The sequence below is a fragment of the Mustela putorius genome, unplaced genomic scaffold (assembly GCF_011764305.1).
Source record: "Mustela putorius furo isolate JIRA1106 unplaced genomic scaffold, ASM1176430v1.1 tig00000698_pilon_pilon_pilon, whole genome shotgun sequence".
Classification (NCBI taxonomy): Eukaryota; Metazoa; Chordata; class Mammalia; order Carnivora; family Mustelidae; genus Mustela; species Mustela putorius.
Window position 1 is genome coordinate 10,189,380 of NW_025421449.1, and position 27,656 is coordinate 10,217,035.

The 27,656-nt window shown below is 43.3% G+C and overlaps 2 protein-coding genes across 3 annotated transcripts; one reads left to right on the plus strand and one right to left on the minus strand.

The window, feature by feature from the left end:
* Window positions 1-3,718: 3,718 nt before the first annotated feature.
* Window positions 3,719-18,175, minus strand: DYDC1 (DPY30 domain containing 1). Of its 2 annotated transcripts, XM_004765293.3 has the most exons (7): window positions 18,016-18,175; window positions 14,831-14,993; window positions 14,071-14,172; window positions 8,056-8,148; window positions 6,692-6,748; window positions 6,117-6,221; window positions 3,719-3,820 (listed from the first exon to the last, which is right to left on the minus strand). In XM_004765293.3, the coding sequence occupies exons 2-7, from the start codon at window positions 14,975-14,977 to the stop codon at window positions 3,791-3,793; spliced, it is 534 nt and encodes a 177-aa protein (XP_004765350.1). In that variant the 5' UTR covers window positions 14,978-14,993; window positions 18,016-18,175; the 3' UTR covers window positions 3,719-3,790. The 2 variants fall into 2 exon arrangements, with proteins under 2 accessions (XP_004765350.1, XP_004765351.1); XM_004765294.3 differs by lacking the exon at window positions 6,692-6,748.
* A 4,358-nt stretch (window positions 18,176-22,533) lies between these two features.
* On the plus strand, window positions 22,534-27,128 carry DYDC2 (DPY30 domain containing 2). The gene is given in 4 exon segments (XM_004765295.3): window positions 22,534-22,635; window positions 22,925-23,081; window positions 23,437-23,559; window positions 26,708-27,128. Coding segments are annotated over 3 exon segments (528 nt in total). The 5' UTR covers window positions 22,534-22,635; window positions 22,925-22,934; the 3' UTR covers window positions 26,966-27,128.
* Window positions 27,129-27,656: the final 528 nt, after the last annotated feature.

Below are 27,656 nucleotides of genomic sequence, written 5' to 3' on the forward strand. Positions count from 1 at the left end.
CACTTCTCAGCTCATCAACTTTCCTATTGCCAGAGCACAAGAAGCAGCTCACCTCACCCATGGAGAGAATCCCTGCTCAACTCTGCTATATCCTCAGGTCATTGTCTCTTCATCACCAAATTTCTCCAAAAGATAACCTCAATCTCCTTCCCTTCATTACCAAAATCCACGCCCTTAACTACACGATCTGAATTTCACCTCCACATCCTTAATGGAAACTACAAAAAGTTCTCGAAGCCATCCTCAGTCTCTTCCCACACATCACTCCCTGGTCTTAAGTCCAGACCTTGGAGGGTGGTGTCCAGGACTTCCCCGATCTTGCTCCTTGCCGTCTCTCTTTGGCCCAGTTTCCTTTACATGTCCATGGGTTTCACATGTTCAGAACTCACCTCTCCTTCCAGGCTCCTTTTAAAAAGCTCTCCCTTTCATGAAGCTTGCTCAAATCATACCCGCCTTTAAATTCTTAGCCTCTATTTGTACTTCTAGGTGGTGCCTATTATATGTGCGCACAAGCTGTGCTTGTCAAGTACTTGAAAGTTCTGCAAGGCAAAGGTCATGTCCTATCCTTATTTCCCATAGTAAATGGCAGAGCCAAGACTAGGGCAAGGCAAACAGGGTGCCGGGGTAGCAAAATTAAAGAGGCGCTTATCCTCAGGTTCGTGTTAACTGCAGAGTCAACACTTAGATTTCATACCCTAGAAGCCTCCCTAGCCCCGCCCTAGTAACTGCATGTGACCCTTTGACATAGATTGAAAAATAAATGAATCTCTAACCCAATGAATCAGTAAGATGATGACAGTGTAAGTACTTCAAGAGACGACTCCTTATCTTCATTGTAAATGAGACTGGGGATAAGTGTAGAATGCAATCATAATCAGAGAGACAGGAAGGCAAGGCTGCCAGGGAGTTTCTAGGAATAGAAACAAAAACAGTAGGAAGATGCTCCTCTCTTCTTCCACAAGATGCCATCATGTCTAAATACAGCGTCTGGAATTATCTACTGCAGCCACACTAGGAACAGCCTGGGGATGAAAACCAACAGACAGCAGAAAGGCAGAGCCAAGAGAGAGGGAGCTGGAGCCCCAATCCATCACTTTGTGGCCTGCCCATCCTATGGACTTTGCATGGGAGACAATGGATCATTGTTATCAGCCTGTTTCCAGTCAGGAGTTTCAGTCACGTTATTTCAGCCAAAATAATACTGATATGGTGTCATTTCTCAGGAGAGAAGTGTGTGGCAGAAGAGGAAGCCAAGCGATTGCTGTACCTTTTCTTCCTTATCCTAAGAGAAGGAAGAATGGGTCAGGGGTAAACCTCGCCTCTGAGCTCTAGCTCCTGAAAGCCTCAGGGATCAGAACTGGCTACAGCCCAGCCATGTTCCTGTCCCCCATATGAGAAGCGGAATGACAGGCTCTCCAGCAGACAGAAAGAACAATAGCTCTCCAGCTGCTTTTCTTCAAACTAGCCGGAAGGAACAGGGTACTGAGCTTCAGCCTGGTGTCCGAAGTGCATTCTCTGATGTAGTTTTAGCATTCGTAAAGCTGATTCTTTGATTCCCATTGGGCCCATTCTGCCTGGTTCCCAAACAGGTTAAGAGACAGAAGTCATTAGGTACCTCCAAAACCCTTCAAATTCTTCTCAGAAAGTAATCATGTTACATTTCACCAAATTAGGAAAGTGGAGAAAGCCAAGAGGAACAGTTATTTTTATGAGAAAAACTCTGTGGCATTTGAACTTTGGTTTCAGACAAAGGTGGACCAACAGGACTTACCTCATATGTGAAACAATGAAAAACCCACACACAAAACAGACACAACTACAGCTCTTAGGACAGTGAACATAGTGCTGAAAAGGACAGTGAGCTCTGAGAAACGGGAAACAGAGTGCTCCCTACTACTGCGCTGGGACACTGCCTGGAGTGTTGACAAGTTAAATCGCAGGAAAGGAGAACATACAAGAAGCCCGGAGATCTCCTTGGATAAGGAGGGTCTGGGAGTCCAGGGATACCTCCGGAGGGTCCCCCCAAGTCTTCAGCTGAGTAACAAACACATGGGTATGAGGAAATGATAAGCTAAAGAAAGAACCTCTAAAACAATTTGAAGACATACCCATGACTTGAAGAGAGCTGGGAATAATTTCTCTTGCTGTCAATCTTACCTCATCTTTCCACAGCTGAAGTGAAAATTCTCATAGTTCACTCAACATTGGGTAGTACACCCAGAGAGTGTTGCCTTGCTGAGGCAAAACTGGCCCTAGACTCCATTCTCTTCTGGTGCCACTCAATAAAGCTTCTTAAGCAAGACCAGAAAGGGTCAAACTATTTCTGAGTACCTTAATGACATCCAAAAATATTCATAGGAATAGAAACATCCTACAGACAAGAAGACGGAACTCACATCTAACCAAAAATTACCAGGCATAGAAAAAAGTCAAGAAGAAAAGTTTCATCTCCTTTTCACCTCATTCTACCTCCACTCTCTTGTGCCCAGATCTGGCTTGGGAGCGCTTCCAGCCAGACTACTCCCTACCCCAGAATCACAGAAATTCCACCTGTGACTAGCCAACACTCACAGATCCTTTCTGTTAAGCTCCTGTATGAGACTGGCCTGGGCTATGCTGAGCCCAAGGGCCCTCTTAGCCTGCTCTTCCACCCCCTGCCCTCTATGAGGGCCTGGGGACACTGCGCTGTCTTGCCCCCTTAGGCACACCTGTCTGGATGGACTGATGTGGGTCATCCATGCTGGGAGGCACAGTGCCTCGTGGCCTGACTGACCAGGAAACTGCCTCTCCCGGGCACCTGGGACTTCTTTCTTAAAAATGTACAGAAATGACATGGCAAGATAACATTTCTTTTTAATGAAACCAATACAATATCCCTCTCCTCTCCCTTTTTGTCTTTTCCTGTTGAAGCAACTAGGCTGCTCTATTCTCATTGCCTCAGGGAAGGTATGCGATGACCAAAAGCAGACTTACTTTTATTTACTTATTTATTTGTTTACTTATTTATTTATTCATTTTTAAGAAGCCGCTTCCTGGCATTTATGTTTCCATGTCTACACTACTCCTTAAAGAACAGAAAGGACTCATAACAGAGATTTAGATTTGGAAGAATTCTACAAAGGAAGCAAAGTTCTCCTAAAGTTTAAGGCTGGGCCTAAAACTTCTGAGGAATCAGGAGAGACTCCAGGGCCCATGAATTACCCAGCACCCGCTCAAGGAAGGCCCCTGCACGGCCTTTGTCCAGCGAGAGCTTCCCCCAAATAGCAGCACCAACACTTTGGCCCACTGGCTGCTCCAGAAGAGAGGCTGCTTCTCTGTACCCCAGCACTTCGCATCTTTCCCTATCCAGCCCATTACTAAGCATGGACTAATGGTCTTACAAAGTATCATTGCCTAGCAAACTGGGGAAGTCTTTGCAGTCCACTTGGTGGGGGAAGGTGGGATGTAAAGCAAGTTGAACACTCCCCAGCCCTGCACTGGTGGCAGGCCCTCTCTCTCCTCCCAGACCAGAACTTGCACCTCAACAATCTTGTTCTCATGCAGACACACATGCTCTTTTCAGCTCATCTCTCATTTGTCCCTTTCAGTAGCTTGGGCAAACTCTCTCTCCCACTCTCAGAGGAATCCTAGGAATCACAAATTGTATTGGGGAATCCAGAACAGCCTTTTAACACTACCCTTGAAGCCCATCTATAAAGCTGTCTTTAGAGGGAAAAAAATACAGTAGGGAACCTCATGTTTTGAAACTTGAAACAAGCAGAAAAATTTATTGCTCTTAGGTTGGTTGATGCTACAAATCTTGATCAATGTTTAATGCAACCTAAAAGTAAAACAAAACATAAATATGCTTTAATACAGTTAGAGCTGTGACTGTGTAAATGAAGCTTTTTTGATAGTTTCAAATTATTTCAAGTAAGATCCAAGCAAATGTTCTCAAGCATTTGTTAACCCATCCTTTCTTCTATTTCTCTTGCTCCCCTTTCTTATTGTTATTCTTCCTGAATCCACCCCTTAAATGATGGAATTTCTAATGCATTCCCCTGAGCCCCATTCTGCAGTCTGCACGCTCTCCTAGGTACCTAACTCCCTGCATCTCCTAGCCCCACACAGCCCATAGCTCGTAGCCTATAGCTGCTGCGTTCCTATCTCCCACCTGCTGCTCTCTCCCGTCCTCTGGACAGCTATCCCACATCAACTGGCCTTTAGCCAATTACATCTGCCTATCTCAGGGTCACCTGACATTCAACATGTCTACAACTGAAGCCATCATTTTCATGAAACCTACCTCCTCTCCTTATATTCCTCAACTCAACAAATGGTTAAGCTCCTAGTCCAGTTGCCCATGGCAGAAATCTGGGCATCCCCTTGACTTCCTTCTGTCCCTCCTCCTCCCAGCCAACATCGAATCCATCCTGTTCTCCCCATCTCTGCTGTCTACACCCTGGTCCATCTCTGGTCATCCTGCATCTGGACAGTCATGAAACCTCCTAAGTGGCCTCCCTTTTCCACACTTGCCCACTCAAATCGTCTCTCCCTTCTCTAAAATCCCCTCTCCACAGCTCTCCACCCTACAGAGAGCCTTTCAGCGACTCTTGTTGCACTCGTCCTACAGAGCACAGTGAGATGTGACCTTTAGCCACCTCTCCAGCTTTGAGTCACACCTCGCAGCTTCGTGAACCCAGCCTTCAAGCTGGGCTACGCCAGCTCCTTGACAGCATCCTGCTGTCTCCATCTGCTGCACTCAGCTCAGGCTACCTCTTCAAGCATCATTCCTTAGGAAGACTCATCCAAGCCAGGTCCCTCCTCTCAGAGCACCTGCCCCCGGCCCACAGCCCCCAGAGGGCAGGAACCCCATCTGCTCTGTTCATTGGTATTCGCTGCCTGCCTCCATGATACCAAAACACAGACATTTAATGAAAGTGTCTGACTCATTAGGGCCAAGTGCTTTCAGCTGCCCCTTCTAATAGGCCTCCAGCGACATCCCAGTCTGCGTTAACTGGTGTCCTCAGGTCTCTCTCTCCATCCTTCCTTCTGTGCTGCCACATCTGGCCTTTCTAAAATGCTGATTGGTGATTGCATCAGCCTCTACAGCCTTTAGGATCAAATCTACATACTGGTCTGGGCACAAATTACCAAGTCTTTCATGGCCTGTTCTTCCTCCCTCTCCTGCCTGGTCCCTTCTCCCTCCCTGCCTCACACCTCACTCCCCCTGGGGTGTCTCACACTGGCTGTGCCCTCAGACCCTCCTCCTCCCACTCTCAGCAACCAGTCATCAACTTCCTTCAGGAAACCTTCCTGGATAGAGCTCCTCCGCTGGGCTGGCTGTCCCCATTTTGTCAGCGTACATGGTTAGGTCACTAAATATACCCTCTGCCCTGACAGTCCTGGTCTACGCCAGCGGATCTGGCTTAGTTATTAACAGCTCACCTGTTCACTCTCAAAACCTATGCTCTGGCCAATAAATTACTTGATCATTCAAGCAAAGACTATTAACTGCTTGTCCAATTGTCTGTCCCCCCCCCCCGACTAGGTCAATAACTATGTGTTTTATGCCCAACAGCATCAGGCACAGTGCCTGGTACGTAGAAATCACTGTATGTTTATTACGCAAGCATATAGTAGAAAAGCACGCATTTTTCATTAGCATTTATATTTGGTTCTAGTGTTTGCCACTGAGAATCAACTAGCTGGCCCTCCAAATTTAACTTAAAGATTATGTATTTCACCAAAGGATTTTAAATATTTATTTTTAACAGATTCTGAGATTTTCAAAGCCTGAGTCCAAAATATATACACTGCCCTCTGCAAAAGGGCACACTATGACCTCAACACTAGGTTCTAGCTACTTTCCCATCAGTGCTGACACATTTGCAAGGACCCAGACCTGTGCCCACCCTGACCCTTGTGGCCAGCAGCACACATTCACAAAAGAGCAGAAAGCCCAGCAAGAACAGATGGTCAACACCCAGGGAACTGATTGTCTTTCTCTGACACTAAGGGCCCATTTACCAACAAACTCTGGTCTCTTATGCACTAGGCTTTCCCAAAGTCAAAAAACAAAAACAAAATAAAACAAAAACCTGTTTTTCACAACACACTTTGTTAAAGATGCTTACATCAGATAGCATTGGCTCATCAAGTTCTTCCACTCTGCTCAGGTTAGGTGCCCCATATCGATCGCTAATTTCAGCTAGTGTTTTGCTTGCGTCTGATGTGACATCCTACAATCATTAAAATTCTTTTTAAGTTTAAATGAGTTCAAAATTAAGACACTCATTTTCTTTTGATTTCAATAATGTCTGAATTATAACATCAAACTTTAATGTTAATGGAATGAACCAATACCTGTTACTAGAGAGAGAATTCTAGAAGTAAATGCTAAAACTTAATTAAAAAGCACATTCAGAAATTTAAGATATATCATTGTAACTAAACATATGGTCAATAAATATCTCACGACATTTTTGTTTTTAAAAATACAAACAGAAACTGAATGCCCCATTTTTATCCACTTTGAGGTTTTGCTTTAAAGCTTATCATACTTGTGAATTATTACTAGAACACAAACTTAGACTATCAATTTTTGCACTTTCCTTATTAAAAGGTTTAGTTACTCATGCATCAATGTTAAGTTTTGCTTTCCAGGACACTCATTCATTTCACTTAACACAGAATACCTTTTCCTTCTCACCTCTGAATGTGAACTATCTTCACTCTTAGCTATATTTTCTGTATTCATTCTCATCTTCTATAATATATAAAAATGAAGAAAAATATTTGAACATACTTTCCATTTTGATTCCATATTTAATTTTCAAGAAATTTTTAAAAAGATTTTTAAAAATTTTATTTATTTGACATAGAGAGAGAGATCACAAGTAGATAGAGAGGCAGGCAGAGAGAGGGGGGGAACCAGGCTCCCCACCAAGCAGAAAGCCTGACACAGGCCTTGATCCCAGGACCCCGGGATCATGACCTGAGCCAAAGGCAGAGGCTCAACCCACTGAGCCACCCAGGTGCCCCCCAAAATTTTATTTTTAAATAATGCTATGATCAATTTAATAGCAAATAAGTCATGAGTAATAAAGGGGTGATCTGAATACATTTAGTACAAAACTGTAGCCTGCAGTCTCATTTAACATTGGCTACTAATAGAAAACCATGTTTTATTTATAATTAAACACAACTCTTTTTAAAAAATGAAATGACCTGAAAGGTTAAACCTGAGGTCAAATTATTAGCCAATGAGACAAGTGATAAAACAGAGACTTTTCTTCTGTCATTTTACATCACTGAGTCTTCACTGAAGACAAAGGGGGTCTATATCTCCATGTATGTATGGGCACGTGTGCATGGTGTGAATCTTTGCACCCTACGGCACTCAGACTAAGATAAGCTCAGCATCTGTGTTTTTGTTAACGATGTGTTTTTTTTAACTATGTATAGGTCTTTGAATTTATCTTTTTAAGAATATCACTTTTTTAATTCAATTCAGCCTTCCCACTTTTAAAAAAGTGCTTTAAATAATTATGCTCTCATCTAAGCCAGGGGTACACATAGTCTACAAGACCTACTTCTGTTTTTAACTTTAATTATGGAATAAATAGAGGAGTCACATTTGCATGAGAGAGACTGGCTGGGGGCGCCTGGGTGGCTCAGTTAAGTCAAACGCCCTCACTATTGCAAAGAACTTAACCTTGAACATCAGCTACCACAGTCAGGAACAACTGTGCCTGGGCTAGAAGGTTGCTTCCATCACCATGAGAGAACTCTGTGGCTCACAAAGCAGTTTCCCACAAACAATCAGTAGCTGATCCTTACAACAAACCAGTGAGATACTGCTAGTAAAATTAGACTGTTACCCCTATTTTTCAAAAAGGCAAACTGAGATTGAAAAGGTTGTAAGACTTGTTTCAGTCACACAGCTAAGGTGTGGTACGTCTCCGAATCCCACATATGACAGTTGCAAGAAACAGTTTGAGGATTCTATGAGGTTTTAAATAAAACAGACTTTTTAATAAAACAGACTTTTTAAAAAATAAAACTTCAAATTACCTTCTCTAGTTCTTCTTGAGTTCTCCGTAGCTCTTCTATTCTTTGTCTCTCTTTTTCTTGCATTTCCAACTCCAGCTGGAATGCCAGCTGTTGCTGAATATTCAGAAATAAATAAGTCATATTAGCGTCAGATCAATTGCAAGGAATTAACTCTAATCACTCTGAAAAGTCCCAGGATAATTAAGTTTATACCCACCTAAATTTCAGACGCTTACAAGAATAAATGATCACAGCCACCTAATACTTAAGCTTTTACAAATATTTCCTGAAGTCTAACATAAAAGAGGAAACTTCCTTAATTGCTAATTTGTAGAAAAGCACAATTTGTGCAAAATCAAGTTATTTTTTCTGTTCTTCTTGAAGCAACAAATGAGATTGCAGGACTTTTTTTAGATAAAATCCTTTCAAGCATAGATGGGTATTCAAAGACCCGAACCTTAGTTGCAGAAGAGTGGATGAGAAAATCTTAAGTATATTATCCAAAACTATAGATAATCAAAAATGTATTGGTCCCAACTCAACATACATGTCACACTAGAATAAGGGTCAGCAAACTAAATTCTGTGGGCCAGATCTGACTCAGTCCTGTATTTGTACAGCCCCTGAGCTAGGAAAGGTTTTACATTTTTAAATGGTTGAAAAATACTGAAATAATATTAATATTTCCTGATACATGGGAATTACAAAAAAATTCAAATCTTGTTGCCTATAAATAAAGTTTTATTGAAACACCATCATGTTTGTTTGCTTACTTATTATCTGTGACTATTTTTGCACAACAGCACAGTTGAGTGGTGGCAACAGGGACCATTGGTAATACTCTCATCACTTTGCACTGGTGCTCAACATGCTACAAATCAGTGACTCCGTTTTATCTCAACAGTTCTTGAAGTGCCACGGTATCCCTACACCATGACATTTTTTAAATCGTTGTGTACCCATCACATCATAACAAGAAAAGAAGTGGACTTTGAATATTGCCCTTTTAAGATACAGTGGACAGTATTTTATTACCAAATTAAATAGCGAAGTATGGTGTTTATTATGAAGGATACTTTACTAAAAGAATGCAATAGCAATGTTACCAGACTGAACACTTACCATCACAGTATTCTCAACTCACATGAAAACAAAGGTCAGAAATAGTAGACTATTTTAAACAGGATTATTTCATCACAGTAAAATTTCTTCATGAAAATTAAAAATAAAAATGAGGTTGCAATGAAAGCAAGTTTCCAAGTGGTTCATTTGTTAGCCAAGCAAAGAAGTTCATTTCCCAATGACGATTTAATTAAAACATGTTTGATTTCAGTGTTCAGAAAAATAATAATAAACTTAAATTAAGATTATTAGCTTTTTGGAGAAAACAGTTGCTCAAAGAGTTGTGACACCAGGAACAACACCGGGAGCATCAACAGTCGCGTAAAAACGAGGCAAATTATTTTGAGCGATTTTCCTTGGCTCTTGGTACGTAGACAAATGTTCCCAACGCTGCTCAGCTATTGTCATTTACTAGTATCAATGCTGAATTTGAAGGGACTGAAAGATCAGCCTCTATAAATAGTCAAGAGGTATTTTCTTAGTTTTCTTTCTTTCTTTTCTTTTCTTTCCCTTCCTTCCTTCCTGCCTGCCTTTCTTCCCCCCACCCCCTTGTTCTTTCTTTCTTTCTAGGGAGGGAGTGGAGTGCGTGAGCACATGGTGGTTGGGGAGAGAGGGAGAGAGAATCTTAAGCTGGCTCCACCCTCAACGGGGAGTCCAGCCCGAGGCTTGATCCCACAACCCTGAGATCATGACCTGAGCTGAAGTAGAGAGTCAGATACTTAACCGACGGAACCACCCAGATGCCCCAAGAAATATTTCCAAAGAAGTTGAGAAACATGAATTCAGTACAACCAGCAGTGAAATCTGCTAAGATGTGTCACAACCAGTGGTGATAAAAATGTATGTGGAACAGAAAGAGGCTTTGTTGGACAAACTTACAGAGCTTGTGAAAATGCAGTGTTGAAAGCCCAAGAGTATTCATTGTGTTATTCAACAGCAGACACTCTGCGGAAAATGCTTGAATCTCTCATGTGCTACTGAGCCAGCAGTGCCAACAGCGTCCTTCATTCTCTCTTATGAATGCAACCGTCATCAGTTTTGCAGATTTTTGTCAGAGAGAGAAAATGAATATATCTCGGCTCGCCCCAGCACACAGCAGTTGCATATGGCTGCACAGGGTGATGGGTTACTGTGCATTGTGGGGCTCGGGACCAAGACTGAAATTTTTTGGAATGAGAAGACTCATTCTCAATCTCTATTATCAAACCTGAAATGGCTTTGCATGTAAGCTTTACTGCAGGCTTAATAATGTTTTTAGATCAACTCAAACTAAACTTACAAGGCAAAACAGCTCTTATATGGAAAACGTAATACTTTGGAGAAGCCATTTCAACAACTAATGTTTGAATTGCAATGTCAAGCTGCTTTATACACTTGCCCTGTGGTCAAAATCTTTTTTTTTTTTTTAATTTTTTATTTCTTTTCAGCGTAACAGTAACCATTGTTTTTGCACCACACCCAGTGCTCCATGCAATCCATGCCCTCCCTAATACCCACCACCTGGTTCCCCCAACCTCCCATCCCCCGCCCCTTCAAAACCCTCAGGTTGTTTTTCAGAGTCCATAGTCTCTCATGGTTCACCTCCCCTTCCAATTTCCCTCAACTCCCTTCTCCTCTCCATCTCTCCATCTCCCCTTGTCCTCCATGTTATTTGTTATGCTCCACAAATAAGTGAAACCATATGATAATTGACTCTCTCTGCTTGACTTATTTCACTCAGCATAATCTCTTCCAGTCCGGCCATGTGGTCAAAATCTTAAACAAGAAACTAGATGCTCCTCTCCCCCAGTTTCCACACAAAATTGGCAGCAGGTGTATTTCCCGAGCTCAGACTATAGGCCCAAAGTATTTTGTGGCCTTGACTTCAGTGTGAATGAAATTTCCATATCTTCAAATCCAAGTAACTGTGTAACTGAGAAGCTTTTACCAACCTTCAACTGGAAGTGATTAATCTAGGAGGTAATGACATGCCAAAAGGCAAAACAAGATAAAAATCTAATAGTATTCTACAAATGCATTCCAAGAGATAAATATGGTCAAAATTATATCCACACGGACCGATATCAGCATTTGGCAGGACCAATCTCTCAGCTATTTTCAAAGAGGAAATACTAAAATCTCATTAAAGATCAGCATTAACGGATAAATGTTTTCAATCAATTTTGATGATAAGGAACACTAACTTTGAACTCCAACTAAAAGAAATGTTATCTCTAAGAAAATAATTTAATTCTCTTAAGCATTAAGCCTATGTTCCAAATGGAAAATTGTACTTAATTACTATTTTAAAAAAAATTTATTTTGTCAATATAACTTTTGTGGAAATTTATTCTCTCTCGCTGTATCTACATAATATAACCATAACACCTACATGTACCATTATGTCTTTCAAATGCATTATTAAAAAATAATACATTTTTATAAATAAAGAGATAATAAACAGTCATTATTATTTACTTACAGAGGGTTGTTAAAGGGAATTTTCTGGTAATCTTGAATTATCCACATTGAGATAAAAGTGATGGGCCAGGTCGCTGAAGGGCAAGAACATGGCATTTCGATCCACTTTCAGATATTGGTGGAGGAAGTGAAATGACTAATCTCAGAACAGCAGTGTAAAATGCAATTGTGAAGTACCAACCACACTGGTCAAGAGAACCAGTTTCTCAACATTTTCTGGAAAACTTCAAAGCTCAGTCCCTTTCTTCACACAGGAGTAAAACCATTAGGAATATATTCCAAAAAATCAAACAAACCAAAAAGCTTTTACTTCCTCAGTGAGCTCATAGGTAGAAAATGTCAGTCAAAGTCCTTCCCTGCTCACAGGGTTCTGGGTTTACTGGAGAGTGTCCTAAACTTTCAGGGCATTTCAAGTCAGTGGCACCAACTGAGAACAACAGGGCGGGGACCAAAGTCCTGATGCCTCAACTCACTTGGCTCAATGGTGGACTGAGAGCTCCTGTCCCTTAGCATCTCTGGCTCACTCTCTCTTAAGCTCTTCTCCAGCGGACCTTCTCACCACAGGCTCCTTTTTCCTTCTCTCATCTATTTCTGGCCACCACACTGTTTCTTTCATGGGTCATAAAATCTTCCGCAGAATGTTGTTGCATCCTCCACTCTGGACCCAATGCTCAGGGTTCAGTGCACAGTGGAGCCCTTCCTACTGATACAGGATACAGCGAGAGAAGTGCTTGATTTCTACTATTGCCCAATTTTATCTAAGTAAGATGAAGTAGATGAGCCAAGGAAAGTCAAGTGGCCCCACGTTTGTGATAGAATTATCCTAGAGAAGGAGAGCTGCTGAGAAGTTCTCCTCATTCTGAGAGACTAGATGTAGAAGCTATAAGATGAAGGGCAAATTCACACTCAAAGGGGGCAATTTTGTGGCAGATGCTCACCCATTTGGATGATTGTCTGACACCCAACTCAACATTCTGCAAACTCCGCATAAGAATAAACCAAGTGACTGAAAAATGAAGATTCAGGAGCAGTAAAGTTTTCAACAGCCATATCTATCTTGGGTACCTAGAATGTTCTAGGGATAAGAGGGATGTGTCAGGGATAAGAGGTTAGACAGAGAAGCTATTTGTCATGTCTATATTTTCCTTTTTATCCACACACCAAAATAACAGGCTTCTTTCCCTTTTACAACTGTATAGACTGGAGTTGAGACTCTGGGGTTAAGTACTAAATGGTAGAATGATGGGGATAACAAATTTAGTTCAGAAGCTCTCCATAAATATAATTAGTCCAAAAGTCACTCTAGAAATTTCCCTATCTAGTTTATAATCCATGGCTTATTCCTGAAACCATTCTCTTACCAACATTTTCAGCTCCCCAATCCTGCTATCCTAAACCTACTTCAATCAAAGGGTCTGCCCCTTCCACATCATCATTCAAATCTCTAGGCTCAAGTGGAGAAAATCACAGAATCTTAAAACCAAACCAAATGGCAACATTATAAATGCCCAGTCTCTAACTTGACAGGTTACTCAATGCTACCAAGTAATGCTAAGTTTCCTGGTCAACTCTACCATTCTCCAAAGCTACCATTTCAAACCCTCCCTGCTCTCCCCACACCTGCCACTTTACTTCATTCTTGGAAGATGATCATGGTCCCTACTTCATAAAGAAGAAAGAGTCATACAGAAACTGTTTTAAACCTTGTGCCACAAAACCTATACATCCACATGTACCTAGACCATCCTCTCCCTATCCCGCCTCCCCTTTATTTTTTTTTTTTAAGATTTTATTTATTTATTTGACATGCAGAGATCAGAAGTAGGCAGAGAGGCGGTCAGAGAGAGGGGGAAGCAGGCTCCCCACTGAGCAGAGAGCCCAATGTGGGATTCAGTTCCAGGACCCTGAGATCATGACCTGAGCCGAAGGCAGAGGCTTAACCCACTGAGCCACCCAGGTGCCCCTCTCCCTATCCCTTAACATCAACAATCCTCTCCTCTCTGCTCCTTAAAAACAAAACAAAGCAAAATAAAACAAAACAAAAAAACCAATGTCCTTCCCTGAAAATCTCCTTGAAAGCATTACCCGCACTCACCATCTCCACTGTTGCACCCAACCTCATGCATACTGCTCCCTCCAAGGTCACCAGTGGTTTTAAATGAGCACTTTGCCCTCTTGCTCTCACTCAACCAGCAGTAGGCATGGTTGACCCTTTGGGTCTCTCCCCTTAGCCTCCACAAGAGCACACTTCCTGGGTCTTCCTCCCACCCCACTGCTGCTATTTCTCCAGCAAAGATGACACAGATACAGAAATACAGAAACATGAAGATATAAGAGAGCCATTCCTAACTCATTAGAGATGGGGGGGGCTTTGCAACACTTGGGTTGCACCACACTGAGACTGACACCGCTAACTCCGGTCACCCCTGAACTCCCGCCCTTGTCTTGTCTCACCTGCTGGAACAGGAGCTCTTCTGCTTTGAGCCTCTCCATCATCTCCCGCTCTATCACAGCTAGTTCTCTCTCATGCTCCAGGTCGGCCATTTCCTTCCGTCTCTAGCAGTGTTTAAAAACAATGTCACGTGACTAATTTGAGCTAGAACAATTTGTAGAAACAATCTTGAAAGCGTGTTAATCACCAAGAAGAGGGAAAGGGGAAGCAAATTTTACTCTACCCCATTTAGAAAATGTGTAATAATTTGGGGAAATGTGTGTGTGTTTTTTTTTAAAGATTTTATTTATTTATTTGACAGAGAGAGATCACAAGTAGGCAGAGAGGCAGGCAGAGTGAGAGGGGGAAGCAGGCTCCCTGCTGAGCAGAGAGCCCGATGCGGGACTCGATCCCAGGACCCTGAGATCATGACCTGAGCCGAAGGCAGAGGCTTAACCCACTGAGCCACCCAGGTGCCCGGAAATGTGTGTTTTTTTGAATAAAGAGCATAAAATTAAAATTAAACGTTGGGTATGATCACAACTTACAGAAAAAGTCTACAAATACATAGGCAATCCGTAGGAAAAAAGAAAATACCTAAAAATCTACAAAGAGGTAATCTATGGAATATTTTTTCTTCTGTTTTTTTTTCATACTGTCCAAGTTTTTCATAATAAACATACTATTTTTATAACAGAAATAACATTGGACTTTTTTAAAAAGGAGACAAATGGAAACAGCTATCTTACTCTTCTAATTTTCTCAGAGAAGATCTCTACTTACCAGTTGTTCCATGGTCATGTTTTCCTTATATTTGTAAATCCACAATCCTAAATATTCTATTGGATCCACTGGGCGAATTCTTGCCACTTCTGCAAGACCTTGAATTAGACATGTCCCAAGGCACTTTTGAAGATACTTTGACTCCATTTCTCACCCCTGACTTCTAAAAGGTAAATGTTTTGCATTAATGCAGGGAATGTTCAATAAGGACAATAACAGTAGACTCCAGTGAGGCCAGCAAAGCATTACATCCTGTTATGGGCACCTCCCATCAGGGATGACACAAGCAAGCTGGCTCCATAAAGCTTCTGGCAGTGTCCAAAGAGAGTCCACAGATGTCACAACAGCTACCACGAAGATACATTTTCAAAATCCTGATGGGCTCTCAAGGCCAAGAGTCAGAAAAGAAGAGCAAACAAAACCGCCAACCAGCAAAGGGAAGGAAATAATAAAGATTAAAGCAGAAATAAATGATATAGAAACTAAGCAACAGCAACAAAAAAAATAATGAAAGAGAGTCATAAAAAGGGATACCATCATTACTGTGAGATGGCTACATGCCAAGCAATGCATGTCTCACTCCATCCTCACAATGTGGGTGATAAATCAGTGTCATTACCCCTGCTGTGCAGAAGAGGAAGCCCAGACACAAAGAGCATATAAGTCAACATGGTGAACATGGGATTATACCCAACTCTTGATTCCAGAGTCATTATCTTAATGACACCGATGATCCTCCCAAGCCACGAGAGTCATTGGCTTGACCCTCAAAAAAATACAAAAGGCCATGAATCTCTAAGGCCAAAGAATAAAATTAAAAAAGAATTCAGCCATCAAAGAATAGCATATGAAGCTCCTCACACTTTGGCCCCAATTTCTTCTCAGGCTCACCTCCAGACATCTCTTCTGCCTGCAGCATATCCTGGGCTCTAACCCCACTTAACATTCTGCCATTCTGCCGTTCATACCTTGCCCACTTCCATCTCTAAGGCGTTTGCACATAATGATTCCTCACTATCTCCCAGCTTAGAAAATATATCTCATCCCCTGCAAGATGTAGGTCATCTCTCATTCCCTGAGCCTTCCCAGGCCATGCAAAGGAGATCCTCCTTCTCCAAGCAACTCACATAGCACCTGTCATGCAACCTGAGAATCATCTGTGTACACACACATCTGTACTCCCAAGACAAGCTCCTTCAGCTCCTCATGGAGTGTGTTTCAGTCACAGGGTGGGCATGCTGGCTCCCCATGGAGGCAAGTGAATGAGTTTCTCCACTCTCCCAGTAATGTTCCTATCTATCCAGTTATTAAGATGGACAGGAATAATCTTAGACCACATGTTAAGGAAGGAAGGAAGGAAGGAAAATATAGAAACTACTGTACTTCAAATGCTTTGAAAAAACTGAGCACCCTCAAATTATCTTTATGGAATCTAGTTGCTACTCATTATTCAACAAATACATGCTGAGTACCTACTATAGGTCAGGCATGAGCCGAATATGAAAGAGTAGAATGCCAGCAGGTCTAGTCCTGTCCCTGGAGAAATGCACTGAACATTCTGCATAAAATTTCAGAAACAACAGCCTCCTGAAGTTCATAAAGCCCAGTAGTGTCTCTCCCATTTGATGGTGGTGCATGTATAAATGGTATAGCCCTCCACAGAGAGGAATTTGATAATATCTAGAAAATTACATAGGTTTTTACTCTGTGAACAATTTATCTCCCTTCTCAGATCTTAACTTGAAAAAATATGGAGTGGGGCATCTGGGTGGCTCAGTGGGTTAAAGCCTCTGCCTCCGGCTCAGGTCATGATCCCAGAGTCCTGGGGTCGAGCCCCAAGTTGGGCTCTCTGCCCCGCGGGGAGCCTGCTTCCTCCCTTCTCTCTCTCTGCCTGCCTCTCTGCCTACTTGTGGTCTCTCTCTCTCTCTGTCAAATCAATAAAATCTTAAAAAAAAAAAAAAAGAAAAAATATGGAGTGATGCTTATATGCACATAGTTACGTTGCACCGTTACTTAGAATAGTCAAATTGGAACCCCATCCAAAAACTCATCCCTAAGGGACTGTTGAGATACAACAACGCAATGGATTACTGTGCATATATATTATATAAAAGACATGAGGAAGATCTTTGAAATAGGGAGTGATCTCTAGGACATAGTGTGAGGTGAGGGAAAAAAGCAAGGTGTAGAAATTATAAACAGTATGCCACCTTTTGTATTAACAGCAGTGGGGGAAGGAATGTGTATGTGTGTACATAGATGTAGTCATAAAAACTTAAAACTCTATGAACTGGCACGAATGAACCGAATTCCTTTTCAGGCTGGCATTTCAAGCTGGTTAAGTATGTCTTAACCATACAGAGAGGAGGATTATTGTATTACAAACCAGTTTGAGACACAGTATCTTCACTGTGCTTCTGCAATGGGACATACTCTAAAGACAAAATAACTACAGTGACATCTCAATGTCTTTTGAAAAGGTAAAACAGGGAACAGATTCCTGCTACTGTTCAGGAAAATAATACACGAGAAAAGGACCAAGTCCTCAAGGGAAAAACCTCTGGCCTAAGAATAGATCCCAACGAGTGTGGGTCTCAGATCTATGGATCTAGATTAACAGAACCCAGGTAAACTCGTTACTTAGCTTCTCGTGTTTCCTGTCCATGAAATGGCGATAATACCCATCTGACAGGTTGTTGTGAAGAATGTTATTTTTCATATACACAACAGACATCTCGGGTCAAGATAAGAAAGCACTTTCCCAGGGAAACAGCTGCCTCGAGCCTGGAGAAGTTGTCACAAGGAAAAAAGAGAGGTCCTTTGCCCATGCCTAGGAGAAAGCCGGCCAGCCTAGTGGGAAAGGAGGGGATTCGGGTAGAGTTGCCAGATGTAGCACATAAAAATAGGGGATGCACAGTTCAACATGAAGTTCAGAGAAATAAGGAATAACGTGTTAGTACAGTGTAGTATGATACAAAATCATTCGTTGTTTATCTGAAATTTATAATGAACCGGTGTCCCGTGTTGTATCTGGCAACTCTCGATTCGGGGCGCTTGGGTTCGTTTTCCCATCCTGGGTCTGCGGAAGGGTCTCCCGCTTCCTGGTCCCCTCCATCCAGCGTGGTGAGGCCTGCCGAGGAGAAGGGATGGAGGAGGAGGCGGCACTCCCCAGGCGCTACACAAACCTCTCTCCGCCCGAAGAAGCCGGGGCGTCGTCTGCGCCCCGCACCACTCGCAAGGCCCAACGGCCCAAACCACGGTGCCCGCGGGATCCCCGCCAAACTCCCGAGTCATGGTCTAGACGAAAGGCGCTTGCGCTCTCGATGCGCGCACCCGACGCGTGCGCGTACCCTCGCTCCGCGAGTCGCGTCCCGTCGCTAGGCAACGAGCGGGCGCGCCTCGGAACCCGGGACCGCGCACTGTCCAGGGGCTGGGGCGCGCGGAGCGGTGAGCGCGGGATGGGGCGCCGAGAGAACGCGCGGTGGGGAGCCGGAGGCTGGGGAGTGGGACGACGGGGAGGGGAGCGAGCGCGCGGCGGAGAGGAGGGGCGCGAGAGTCGTGGACAGACGGCACGCGCGGGGTGTGGCGGGGGCGCCCCACACAGGAGGGACCGCCAGGGTGGGCGAGCCGAGACTTACAGCCTGGAGGCTGGGAGGAGGGGGAGGCCGAGAAGAGGAGTCGAGCCGGAGGCGCTGGGAGGAAAAGAGGGGCGGCAGGGGGCCACCTGCCGACCTAGGGCGGGAAATCCCCCAGCCTCCGGCCAGAGGAGACATTCCCCGTCCCCGGAGTTCGATGGCCCCGTTTTTGCACGGCTTCGCGCCTTTGAGATTCTGGTGACCCCTGCTTGGTTTCTTACAGAGCTAGCTCAGGCGCCCGCACCTCCGGGGAGCCGCCCAACCTCCGCCAAGCCAGAGCCATTGCCATCTTCCCTGATCCAAGTGTTTTGTGTACAGCACTCTGCTAGCATTTCCCACGTTCTGTTTTAATTTATGTTGGGCAGTGCTGGGCAGGAGAAGCCTCCCTAAGCGTTGTGGAGGCAGTAAGTACCAGAGTGGGCGCTGACAGATGGACCCGCCTCAGAGCCTTCACTGGATTAAGTCAAAAAATATTTCCTGAGCACCTACTGTGTGTCTAGCACTGGGAATATAGTGTGAACAAAGACCACCTCTATGCTTTTTGCCCTGCCTACTGAGTTGGAAGTCGGTGAACAAGGAGGGGCAGTGTAAGCTGACTCTGGGAGGAGCTCTGGGAAAAAGAAGCCCCTACCCCCTTGGTAAGTGTGCAGGGCGTTTGCGGAGAGAGGGCTGTAATGTAAATGGCATCCCTTTGTTCCCCTCCCTCTCCTGGCCTCACACTGCAGCTCTGTTATTCTGGCTCTACTGATTTTGCAACAACTTTTAGTAACAGTCAGGTCCCCTGTTTCATTGAGACCATTGTTGAAAAGTGCCATTTCGAGCAAGATGCTTTCTCCAGAAAGGGTTTGCCACAACTCAACAGAGAAGCAGGCATTCGAGGGTTAGAAAGTGGAGAGCGTTTCCAGAATGCAGAGTTGGGGATTCTACCCTCTGGCAAGGTTCTCCTGCGGTAAAGGCAAAGTAGATCTGTAACTGAATCACCTAGGGATTTTGTTAAAATGCAGAATCTGAATATGTAGGTATGGGGGTGGGACCTGAAAAGCTGCATTTTGTCAAGCCTCCCGGTGAGGAACGCCGCAGATCACAGACCACATTTGGAGTGGAAGGGGACTCAATCTCGGACCCTGACATCATGACCTTAACTGAAGGCAAACGTTTAATCAACTGAGCCACGCATGTGCTCCCCAAACTTAGTGGCTTTAAACACATACTCTCTTGCAGTTTTTTGAAGCCAGAATCCAAAATGAGTCTTGCAGGGCTAAAACTAAAGTGTCAGCAAGGCTGGTTCCTTCTGCAGGCTCTAGGGGAGAATCCATGTCCTTGCCTTTTCCAGCTTCACAGGCAACCCACAGTCTTTGGCTCAAGGCCCTGAATGACATCACCTTTTCTTTTTCAACTTCCACCATCACATCTCCTTGTTCCTTGTCTGACTTTACTGTGTTCCAATTATAAAAACTCTTGGGATTACAGTGTACCTTCTGCGATAACCCAGTATCATCTTCCCAAATCAAAATCCTTTATCACACCTGCAAAGTACCTTTTGCCAGACAAGGTAACAGATTTCATAGGTTCCAGTTATTAGGACTTAGACACTTTGGGAAGCCATTACTTAGCCCTACTACACTGTGTATTTCCAAAGAAAAATTACATTTTCTCACTCATATTTCAGCAAGTCAAACCAGGATATTTAACCTTGATACACTTTTTGTGGGGCAGAGGGTGAACTGCAGGAAAGAACATGAGGGCAAGCAGGGGGAGGGGCAGAGGAAGAGAGAGAGAATCTTTTTTTTTTTTTTTAAGATTTTATTTATTTATTTGACAGACGGAGATCACAAATAGGCAGAGAGGCAGGCAGAGAGAGAGAGAGAGGAGGAGGAAGCAGGCTCCCTGCCCAGCAGAGAGCCTGATGCGGGACTCGATCCCAGGACCCTGAGATCATGACCTGAGCCGAAGGCAGAGGCTTAACCCACTGAGTCACCCAGGCACCCGAGAGAGAATCTTAAGCCGACTTCACACTCAGCACAGAGCCTGACGTGGGCCTTGATCTCACAACCCTGAGATCACGACTTGAGCTGAAATCAAGAGTCAGATGCTTAACAGAGTTAGACACTAAGCTCCCTAATACACTTCTATTATGTAATGTACAATTCACATTCAGTTTCCTCAACGACACTTCATAAAATTCTTTTTTCTGTTTCAGACTCAATCCAGAATCATGTGTTCTGTGCATTCATTAGGCCTGTTTTCGGCTCCTTTGATCTGGAATGGTTCCTCCTCTTTTTTTGTCTTTCACGATCTTGACATTTTTAACAGTGCAGACCAGTTGCAGACTGTCTCTCAATTTGGCTTTGTTCGTATTTCCTCAATTAGATTCAAGTTTTGCATTTTGGGCAAGGAATCCACAGAGAAATATTTCATCCCCCTAAGAAGTGCATCTCATCAGGAGACACATGATGTCACTTTGTCCCTTTGTTAGTGATGTTTCCTTAGATCGCTTGCTGAAGGTTGTATCGGGCACGTCCCAGCATTGTAAAGTTCCTCTATTTCCTTTTGGAATTAATACATAATTTGTAGGGAGAAACCTTGAGACTATACGGGTATCCTATTTTTTTTTTTTTATCAAATATTCATTCAGTTTTAGTCCTCACTGAGGATTCTGGCTTGATGCAGTTATACTATGATGGTTAAAAATGTTAATTTTTTAAACACTCCATTATTCTTCCCATGTTTATTGGTTGATATTCTACCCTTAGAACTGGCCTTCTCTCCCATTCACTCATTTACTAATCTGTTCTTACATTGATTCATGGATTTTTAATTTTACCCAATTAATTATAATGCATTAGAGTCCATGTTTATTTCAGTGGTCTAATCGCCCCAGATTGGGCCAGTAGCAGCCCAATCTGCTGGTTCCTGTGTCCTTAATTGCTTACTTTCTAGCATTTTTTTTTACTTTGTGAGGCGAGAAATGTTCCAGGCTACTTGGACCTCTCCTGCCCCAAACTTGGAATTCACCATTTCTCCAAGGAGCCCTGATGGCTCTTAAGTGGTAAAGGCTATTCCAAAGCAAGTTTCCTATAATCACTGTGTTCATTCGTTGCTACTTAAGTGTTTTTGCCTCTAGGCTTTTGCAATGGAAAGAGCTAGGAAATACATATATATTTTTTCTATGAGTATCTATGTATCTTTCCTTCCTTAAACTGAAAAACACCTCCAGAAAATGTTAATACTAGAACTGAGACTTTATTATTCATTTTATTGTTAGCTCTTGGACTTAAAGTATGTAAACTTCAGAAATATGGAGGTGACCAGAAATACAATGTTAGTCCATTGTATGTCACAGTCTTCCAGCGTAATAGCTAATATTTATTTAACATGTACCAGAGCACCTGGCTGGCTCAGTCAGTTAATAGTCTGTCTTCAGCTCAGGTCATGATCCCAGGCTCCTGGGATCAAGCCCTGCATGGGGCTCTCTGCTCAGGGGAGAGCCTGCTTCTCCCTCTCCCCGCCCCTCCCCTCTGTTCATGCTGTCTCTCACTGTCTCTTTCTCTCAAATAAGTAAAAATCCAAAATATGTATATTTTATATACCATGTGCCAAGCTAAGTGCTTTACCTCTGTTTGTTATCTCTTCTCACCCCTGCAATTATGAAGCCCATACCTTTATTATTTTTTTCTACAGATGAGAAAACCAAGGCTCAGGGAGACTGGGTGACTTGTTGAAGATCACACAGCTAACAAGCGGCCGTACCAGGAGGGGAACTCAGTCTGTCTCTTCCCAGTCTGTGTTCAGACTGCAGCTCTACACCGCCACGCCTAACCTATCGTGTGACTCAGGCTACACTGTCTCCAGCTCCTGAAATCCGATTAATAGTAAATACTGGGGCATCAGCTCAATCTCCACTAGTTTCTTGCTTCCTCTCTAGAGTAAAATAGTGTGGTACGCCCTGGCAGAACCTGTGACCATGGGTAGCTACGGTGCCTGCCATTCTCCCTCCCCCTCCTCCCCAGGGCTTTTCCTTCTGAAATAAATAAACATCACTTATCCATGTCACAGAGGAGTATAGCTTCCAACCTCACAATAGCACAGCTTGCTGGGTCCTTAGAGCCCCCCTGGGGACCTCCTGGTTGCGTAATTATATCCTCCCTACTCAAGGGTAGAGATTTGTGGGTAAGTGAAGACCTTAGCCACCCTTAACCACCAGTCTATCAAGCTCCTCTCAGGCCTCAAGACCCCCAGGACCTATTTTCTGACCCAAGACAGGGGGAGAGCTTTTTTTAAAAAGTCCATTTGAATGTAAGAGCAATTGGCAAGTATGTATTTGTTTCTTTTGGGAAGGGTGGCATCTGAAAGTAGCTCACATTTATCCTGAAACGGATCTGAATTGACTAGAGTGTGTCTATCTTAAAGACCAGATTTGATTTATAAAGTAATCTGACTCCGCTATGCTGTTTCTCAGGCCCACAAGGATGGAAACTGACTACCTGAAGAGGTGCTTCGGAAATTGCCTGAGCCAGGCACTGGCAGAGGTGGCGAAGGTTCGGCCCAGTGACCCCATAGAGTACCTGGGTCACTGGCTTTATCATTACAGGAAAACCGTTAAAGCAAAAGAAGAGGTGTGTGTGTGCCCAGAGTCATCTTGGGGGGGGCTTTCCAGCTTTCTCATGGCAATTTGAAATCCAAAGTAGGATGCCAGAGCTCGCCCAGAGAGCTTCTTGGTTTATTTGACTTGTGAGATCCCTTAGGCCTAGATATTCCTGAAGCGTGGAGAGTCTGGGGCTGAAGTGGGAATCCAGCTAAGAGGAGTTGTGGGATTGGAGGGTTTGGACCTACGAGCAGGCAAAAGCTGGTCACAGGAGCAAACTCGGGAGGTCCTCAGGGCCCTGGGCCTGTGGTCTGTCCCAGTGAGGGCAAGCCTGTTAGTACAGGTTTCCCAGGGGCTGACCTGACTCCGCTCTCCCCTCACCCCAGGAGAGCCAACGGGAGAGCCAGTTGAAGGAAGAACAGGGTAATAGCCTCAAAGAAACCTCAATGACAGAAATGCTGAACCAAGAAGAATGTCAGATTCAACAGAAGTGTGAAAAGTGTGACAAGGTAGGGAGGAAGGAACCCAGCAGGGGACAGGAGCACACCCCAGAGCTGGATCCCAGGAAATCCACCGGCCAGCGAGGCCACAGCACCCAGTGCACCGAGGTTCCCGGAGCTCGCTTGTCTCCCATCTTCTTGGGGTTATTTGTAAACCGGTCTTATCGGCAGTCCTGGCCGACGAAAAAAGGAAGTGTTGAAAGGCAACTCCATTTTCGATTTCAGGAAGTACCTTAGCTGTTACTGGTTTGAAAGAATCGGGTTTCTTTAAAAATCTTAAGTCACTCGGAACTAATATATTTCCTTACAAGATTCTTTGAACCCTTTTCAAAACTTATTCAGTATTTCAGAAATCAGATACAGTTATCAGTATATAAGTCAGATATATTATTTTATTTATTATCTACTATTAAGTGTTTTAGTTACTGTGTGCTATTTAGTCATGTATCAAGGCACAGATGCCGTCTCTGCAGTGCTGTAATACTGGTCATAAATTATTGCCTTCTTGTAGTCGGAAACAGCTGTGTGTTCATGAACCTGACAAGGGTATCTTTTATCTCCCAGGACTTTTGCCACCATCTTCTGAAAAGCACCTTTTGCTGATTTTGTGCTTTCTCCAAAGTGCACCATACAGAGACAGGGAATCGACTCACGGGGCTTAGATATCTGACATCTTTCCAACTATCACTATATCCTGTGCATTAAATATCCTGTGCATTAAAATCTCCCACGCAGTTTCATACAATCCGCTGGCTTTTGCTAGTTTCCAAAGCCACCTTTGATGAAGAGACATGAAACTGTTTAACTTATGTATACTCACCCTAATATGCTCGGCTCTCCTCCTAATTAATTCATATTTATTGTTTAAGTCTGGATGTTTTATTGGTAAAAGAGGTCAAAGGAAAGGTGGTTTCGTACTACTGTTTTTCACTAGTCTAATGTGACAAAGTGAACTCACGCAGGAATATTTCATTCTTTGGAACAGGTGCTGAGAGATGGTAGAGAGGAGGGCATGACAAGGAGGTTGTTCTCTCCTTGCCTCTCTTGTCACCCTTTCCTAACACCATGCTTCCCTGTTAACAGAAATATCAATATATATAAGGCAGGGAAAGACGTCCAAAACTCCACCCTGGTTTCATGATGTCTTTATTGAAGAAAACTTTGGTCACATTAATGTTTGGAATTGTCCAAATGAGTTGTGCCCAGGATGTTTTACACCCTGTAGCAATATTCCTTTGCAAGATTTAGATGAGTAAAAGGTATGCTGTTCCCTTGCCAAGTGTGAGACAAAGGCCGTTGTCAGGGAAGATGGGAATAAAAGCCAGCAGGATACCTAGACTAGGAGCAAGTTCTCACTTCTATGAAAGAACTCATATGCAAATTGTGATTATGGAAATTGATCTTTTTTTTTTTTTTTTTTTTTTTTTTTTAAAGAAGGAAACAGAGATGCCCAACAAGGATCTTAAAACAAACTTGCCTGGCTAGGGAGAACTACTCTTATAGTAAAAAATGGGAAGAACTGGGTAGAAGAAAAAGAAGTGGAGGTCCCTCAAATAAGATGAGATTCTAAGTTCTTATTTTTTTTTTGGCTCAAGGCAAATTACAAACTTTTCCTTGCTCCTGGTCATTTTCAGATTTTGAGTCACTAGTGTTATTAAACCTGGTCTCACGTAGGCCCAGGATGGGTTGCATAAAATTTCAGCAGGCCTGCTGATGGGTTTTTATGTCCATACTCAAAGCTTTGCAAAATTTCCCTTCATATCTTAAAACCATCATTGCTTGCATTTGGCTTAGAAAGCCTTTGAGTACCCCTGATTGAATACCACTGGTCCAGGGGATGTGTCAGAAAGAGGAGTAGAAACAGCACTGTGTGGGGTAGAGATCATATCCAATTATAGCACTCAGGAAGAGATGTTCAGAGGAGGCAACATGTGAGTCAGACCTCAAAGAAAGCTAGCAAAAGTTGCCATTGTGTTGGTTTCTCTTTATTAAGTTGAGGCAGTTTTAAGTAAGCCATGATCCTAAGTTTGAAAACAGTCCCTTTGTTTATAAAGCTGTAGCCATGTGAATGTTTTACAAACACATTCTTACGGAATCAACACATATATTTATTGCCTATAGTTAGAAGGGTCTTGCTGATCACATGGGCAATTGCTCCACAGACCTCTCTGCAGTGCCCCGCAGGATCCACTGGACACGGTATCCACTGGACAGGGCACAAAGATGGAGGTAGAAGTAGCTGGGAGAGTGTAGGCTCCAAAGATTCCTCCCTCACCAACTACTACAATCACATAGCTGCTAGACTGCGGGATATCCTCTTACAGCTCATTGAAACTGAATATATTTTTTCTGTCTTTTTTCTCTGTTTCAGTTTAGATCATTTATTTTGATCCGACTTCAGGTTTACTGACCTCTTCTCCTGCAGTGCCCAGTATCCCACTCAGGGATTCAGTGAATTTTTTCATTTCGAATATTGCACAGTTCAATTTTAGGATTTCTATCTGGTTCCTTTCTGTAATTTCCATTTTCTCTGCTTATCTACCTTAACTTTTCACTCGTTGTGCCCATTTTTTTTCTTTTAAATGTTTGAAAATATTTGTCATGGCTGGTTTAAGTCCTTGTCCATCAATTCCATGATCTTTGTCATTTTGGGTTCTCTTTTTTTTTAAAGATTTTATTTATTTATTTGACAGAGAGAGATCACAAATAGGCAGAGAGTCAGGCAGAGATAGAGGGGTAAGCAGGCTCCCCGCTGAGCAGAGAGCCTGATGTGGGGCTCGATCCCAGGACCCCGAGATCATGACCTGAGCCAAAGGCAGTGGCTTAAGCCACTGAGCCACCCAGGAACCCCTGGGTTCTCTATTTTATCCTTCTTTTCTAGAATATGGTTCACGGGTCTAGGAATTATTACTAATGTGCTGAACATTGTAGATGATACTTTGTAGGGAGTCCAGATTATGTAGTTTTCCTTTAAATGGTGTTGAATTTTGTTCTGGCAGGCAGTAAAATTATTGGTGAATTATCTTGTTCCTGATTTGCCTTATGCTTTGCTAGAGCTGATCTGTTACGATTTAGTTAATAGTCTTGGGCATGAAAATGGCAGTGTTGTGTTCTTTAGTCTCTGCTAATGACTCTTTCACTTTTTTGTTTTGTTTAGCCACTGACATCTGTAGCTAGTTCCACAAAGAAGACCGCATTCATACAAGAGAACACAAAACCCCTTGAGAAGGATGCCTTGAAGCAGGAATCTCTGCCAGGTACTTCCAATATGATTCCAGGAATGCCTCAATAGAGTCCCTCTCCAGAGTCTTCTGGCCAGACTGGCAACTGTGTCAAAACTCCCCAAGAAATAAATTCCCAGGCTCTTCAGCATGAAATTGCTACTCAAATGCATCCTGGTTCCAAATCTTCTTAAGTTATCAAAAGGTGGATGATTTGCATGATGCTTGTTGTGGAAGGAGGTGTCTTACAGGAACGGACTCTCCAGCTAAAGTTCTGTTCTGGTGGCCTTGATAACTCTTACTCATGTAAGCATTTGAACTACTGATAGGATAAAATAAACTCATAAGAATTTCAAATTTTTTGAGATTAGACAGTGGAAACACATCAATCTCACATGTTCATGTGTCAGTTTTAGGTGAACCCTCCAGTCAGGCCTAGAGTGTTTATACATGTCCTAGAGTGTATCTGTGTCACTGATAACAGGTATTTTAAAGCAGCTCCAATGACAGTAAAGCTCAAAGGGAGAGTTTTATGGCCACACACCAAGAGGGTATTAAATGGTTATTACTTCCACGATGAGGCACTTGGGTTTCCCAAGCTGGCTTGAAAATGGCTTGAGGTTGCAAGGAAAGGACACTGGCTTAGGGTTTGTATTTCCGTCAGGGGTGGACCCAGGTAGGAGCGCCCATCCTTGGGGAGAGTCTTGCCTGGCTTGAAACTCTCACTGTGCCAACAGTGAGAGCACTGTTGGGAGCACCTGAGTTTATCAGCTTGCCCAGATGTGGGGAGGAGGGAGAGTTGACGTCTACAAGCTGTCAGCAGACAGACACCAAAAAACGGAGTCTGACTTTATCACAAAGGGCCAATCTGGGAAACTCTCAGTG

Coding starts and splice junctions, on each gene's coding strand:
- DYDC1 (XM_004765293.3), bottom strand. CDS start 14,977: ATGGAGTCAAAGTATCTTCAAAAGTGCCTTGGGACATGTCTAATTCAA. Junction 6,222..6,691: donor AAGATAGTTCACATTCAGAG/GTGAGAAGGAAA, acceptor TAATGATTGTAG/GATGTCACATCAGACGCAAG. Junction 3,821..6,116: donor ATGAGCCAATGCTATCTGAT/GTAAGCATCTTT, acceptor TTTTACTTTTAG/GTTGCATTAAACATTGATCA.